The sequence below is a fragment of the Cynara cardunculus genome (assembly GCF_001531365.2).
Source record: "Cynara cardunculus var. scolymus isolate 2C chromosome LG 8, CcrdV1, whole genome shotgun sequence".
Lineage (NCBI taxonomy): Eukaryota > Viridiplantae > Streptophyta > Magnoliopsida > Asterales > Asteraceae > Cynara > Cynara cardunculus.
In genome coordinates, this window is record NC_037535.1 from 1630397 (window position 1) to 1635708 (window position 5312).

Here is a 5312-nt window from a genome sequence, read left to right on the forward strand (position 1 = left end):
TAATAAATGAACTCTCATCATTTCCATAAATATTTCAAATTATTGGGTTGTATTAGTTGTACAAATGCAATGGGTTGTATTTGAAACAAACTCTATATATATATATATATAAAACAATATATGTATTGTCTTAAAAAATTCGATCTTTTAAAGTAGGGAAAATTGCACCAAAATGGAACCAACTTTCACGTAATTCCTATTTTGGGGAACTAACTTTTAAAATCGTCATTTTGGGGAACCAACTTGCACATGATTCATATTTTGGGGAACCAACTTTCAAAATCGTCATTTTGTGGAACCAACTTGCACCTGATTCCTATTTTGGAGAACCAACTTGCAAAATAATTATTGAAAAATAACTAAAATTCGTTTTTTTCCAAAAAATAATGCAATAAAATCTATTTTTCATTTCAAATCTCGTTTTTTTTAATTCAGATATCAAACTGAAAATTTTAAAAAATATCCAAATTACCACAATAAATTTTTTTTTACTAATGCAAAAAAAATCAATTTAATAGAAAAAAATTAATTTATGCAATTGGTTAGATATAAAAATAAATCAATTTAATAGAAAAAAATTAATTGATGCAATTGGTTAGATATAAAAATCTTGAATGTGATATTTAATATTTATTTTTTATTGCATCAATTAATTTTTTTCTATTAAATTGATTTTTTTTACATTAGTAAAAAACAAATTTTATTGTGGTAATTTGGATTTTTTTTTATGTTCAGTTTGATATCTGAATTAAAAAAACGAGATTTGAAATGAAAAATAGATTTTATTGCATTAATTTTTGGAAAAAAAAAACGAATTTTAGTTATTTTTCTATAATTATTTTGCAAGTTGGTTCCCCAAAATAAGAATCAGATGCAAGTTGGTTTCCCAAAATGACGATTTTGAAAGTTGGTTTCCCAAAATAAGAATCAGGTGCAAGTTTGTTCCCCAAAATGACGATTTTGAAAGTTTGTTCCCCAAAATAAGAATTAAGTAAAAATTGGTTTCATTTTAATACAATTTTTCCTTTAAAGTATATCTAAGTAAATTCTGCATATTTTCACACAGTACAATCTTTAATCAAATAAATAACTGTATATATTCGAAAATTCATGGACAAAAAATGTCTTCATCAATGTCTAATCCCTAAATTAATCACCATCATCATTCCAAGATAAGTGATTCTGGTGATAAACACGTTGTTTGTTGTTTTAGGTAAGAACCCAAGTCCATTGTAAAATCGAATATATATATATATATATATATATACACACACACACATCATATATATGTATATATATATATATATACATACATATGTTATCCAATCATTTTATTCTTAGTTTTCCATCCATTTTTGCTGAAACCCCACCTCCCACCACACATATATCATCATCATCTTCATCATCACCCCAAACCTAACACTCTAATCACTTCTCCTTCTTCAATTTTCTCCATTTGGGTCTTCTTTTTTGGGGTTGTTTGATTCTGGGTCTCTGAAAATTTGACCAAAAATGGGGAGGAAATGCTCACATTGTGGTAACATAGGCCACAATTCAAGAACTTGCACTAGTTACAACAGAACCATTGTCAACAACAATAGCACAGTTCATCTGGTAGGGGGCGGTGGCGGTGGCGGGGGCGGTGGATTAAGGCTGTTTGGAGTTCAACTTGACTCACCATCACACTCCATGGTGATGATGAAGAAATGTCTTAGCTTGGATTGCTTGCCGTCGTCTTCACCGTCGCTGCTGCCGTCGGCTTCCGCCTCCCAGTCGCCGTCGTCTTCTTTATCTTCGTCTCGAGTCTCCGTCAACGACCTCCACAAGAATACGTCGGTTGGTTATCTCTCCGACGGTCTCATTGCCAGAGCTCAAGAAAGGAAAAAAGGTATATATACAACAACAATCAACACCAGTTTTCTTAAATCCTGCATGATAGATATAACATAGAGGTTGAGGTCCAGATAAAAACTCTCCATAAAACCAAAACCTAAACAACACCCTCGTAACCATTCATCTGTACCGTATGAACATGTGCATATAAATAACCGAAGCTGTTTCTTTGTTTTTATGCATATGTGCATACCGGACAAATTACTCACGAATTACTTGTATACACATATACATACCAGATGAAATGATTACCATGAAACGATTACCATTTTACCAGGGTCTTACTTAGTTTTTCATTTTTTTTCCTGAACCTAACCCCCCCCCACACACACACACATATATATATATATATATATAGAGAGAGAGAGAGAGAGAGGGTTGGGTTCACATGACCAATGGTTTTTCGTGAGACCTATAAGACCAATTTATATTCATTGATCAAATTTATAATCTAATAATCAAATGATTTATTTAGCATTAAACTTTAAACTTGTAGGGGTATTTTTGACCTATATATGTTTTCTTTTTTTAACCTATATATGTATAGATCTAATCCAAGGGTTGAGAATTATTCTTACGTGTCTAACGTAAAAACCCTTGTTCTCACATGATATATATATATATATATATATATATATATATATGCATACACTGTTTGCTATTATGTTACATTATGATTATGGGCATGCATGAATCCACCTTCAAGATTCAGTTTGTGGTCTGCAAACATGATTGAATCAAGAATGTGAGTTTGAATTTAACATGTTTTAATTAAAGGGTGTGATTTTAATATATATATATATATATGTATGTATGTATGTATGTATAGGTCTACCTTGGTCGGAAGATGAACACCGGCGATTTCTGACGGGACTGGAAAAGCTGGGAAAGGGTGATTGGAGAGGGATTTCAAGAAACTTTGTGACAACAAGAACACCAACTCAGGTGGCAAGTCATGCTCAGAAGTATTTTCTCCGGCAGGCCACTTTGGTCAAGAAGAAACGCCGATCAAGCCTTTTTGACTTGGTAGGTATTTCCCCTTGCTCCTGCATTGAATGGTTGTACTTTAACCATCAAAACTTGTACCACCCTTTTTCGTTAAAACTTTAAACTATGCTATGCAAACCCTATAAAGTTTTGGGATATTTTAGGTTATGAGAATTTTTGTTTTGCAAATTGAATCTTTAGTGTATTTTCTTTAACCGACGATATATAGAAGGTACAACTCCGTAACGCAGGGACCCGAAACTCCCGATTTTGGGCAATTGAAAAAAAATCCCAGAAACCCGTGTTATGTTTTGAATATAAATGTCGAAAACGGTTTCTTAAAAGGTATTCATTGGTTGTCACAGGTAAGGTGTAATGGCATCAAGAACGCAAAAAACCATTGCGTTATCAGTCGGTCGAGCTCCTTCGACGACGATCATCGAGATCAAAGTGACGATCTTTCTTTGATGGATTTCAATTCTCTAAAGCAAGAGAATATTGTCTTCTACAACAATCCAATTGTGAAATCATATCAAACGACATCGATATATTCACATCTGAAGAATGCTTCTCCAAGTGGTACAATTGGCTCAAAAAGTGGTACTCTTGATTTAGAGCTTACACTTGCTTCTCCAAAGCCAATGGACCAAAACAAGTCTTCTACCCCTTCCCTTCAACTTGGTCCAATTATTAGTGTCATTTAGTATCCCTTTGTATCTTAAAAGCATCTAATTATCAAATGTTGTAGATATCGATCGTCTTGAATTCCGAGACGTTAATTCGGAACGAGCCCCGTGATCTGAATAGATTAAGACATTTTTGTAACTATAAGTATATATAATGGGTACCCTTTTGAATAAGAGCTTAATTGATATGAGCATTAACTAATTCATCTATGTTGTTATTCTTCAAATATATACTGAGGGGTCATTTACCAAACACTTACCTGGGTAAACGCTTACCAAGTAACATTACCTCACCGGATGGATAAAGTAAGGACCAAAAATCTTATCCGGTAAGAACGAGAGAAGGATGAAGAATCTTACCCGGTAAGTGAGAGCGACGACTCTTACCACGGTAAGCGCTTACCGGATAAATTATTGTATACTATGTCGTTTTAGTGGACTAAAATCTTATCCGATAATTACATAATAATGTTAAATTTTACTGATAAATACTTACTACTACTTACCGAGTAAGTATTTGATAAAAGGCGCCTTAGTTGATCATGTTTGCATTGGTGTCCACTCATCCAATCTTGAAATTGAATATTTGATGGTTCAAAGAAACTAAAAATTTATAAATAATTGTTTTATTAATTAAAATCTATTTATAATTTTTGAAAATAAAAGTGATGTACTAATTGGTGTCAATTATGACCAACAACATACCCTCATCCTCTGGCAATGATTTTGCAATTAGGATAATAAAAAGATATATATATATATATATATATATTTCTTTTACAACCTTGTGTATTTGTACAATCCTTGCAACCCAATTAATTGAGATATTTATAGAAATTATGGGAGTTCATTTATTATGATTTGAATATTTATGGAATATGAATAGAGTTCATTAATTATGATTAATACTTTATATTAGGAAACAATCAAAACTTCTATAAAATCACATATTCATCAAATGAAATGGACGGTTGAGATTGGGTTGTATTGGTTGTACAAATGTCAAGGGTTGTATAATAACCAACCTATATATATATATATATATATAGAGAGAGAGAGAGAGAGAGAGAGAGATAGAGGAGCGATTAATTGTAAACCATCTTCATTTATGAAAACCCTACAAACTAATCTCATCCATTTATTTTCTTGAGTAAGGTCAAGATTAGATACTGTTATATTAGGAAATTAAAAAAAAATTCAATTTTTAATTAAAAAAGGGCAAAATCGGCAAATCACCCAAATGAATATGTTTCACTTTATGAAACTGTATTTCATCACTGTCCTCTTCACTGTATGCAATTGATTCACTGAATGAAACCGTATGCAACTATTTCACTGTATGTAAAACAATATATTATTACTGTATTAATCTGTATTTATTAACTAGATGAACAAGTATTTCTTCATTGTATGAATCTGTTTCACAGTATTTATTCACGTGTGTGAATCTGATTCATTGTATGAATCTGTTTCACATTATGAAACTGTATTAATCTGTCATCTTCATTGTATGCAACTATTTCACTATTTCACCGTTTTATATTTAAAAACAATTGATTTACACCTTTCATATAAACGGTTTCTATATTTAAAAATAATTAAATAATTTTCAATATTATATTTAAAAACAATTGATTTACACCTTACATATAAACAGTTTCTATATTTACGTTTCCATATTTAAAAATAATTAAATCATTTCCAATATCAACCATTATACACTAAAATGACAATTATACCCTTACT

The 5312-nt window shown here is 31.3% G+C and overlaps 1 protein-coding gene across 1 annotated transcript; it reads left to right on the forward strand.

The window, feature by feature from the left end:
* The first annotated feature begins 1512 nt into the window (after positions 1 to 1512).
* LOC112517307 (transcription factor MYBS3) lies at positions 1513 to 3749 on the forward strand. Its single transcript, XM_025124700.1, has 3 exons — positions 1513 to 1888; positions 2723 to 2919; positions 3246 to 3749. The coding sequence occupies exons 1-3, from the start codon at positions 1513 to 1515 to the stop codon at positions 3582 to 3584; spliced, it is 912 nt and encodes a 303-aa protein (XP_024980468.1). The 3' UTR covers positions 3585 to 3749.
* Positions 3750 to 5312: the final 1563 nt, after the last annotated feature.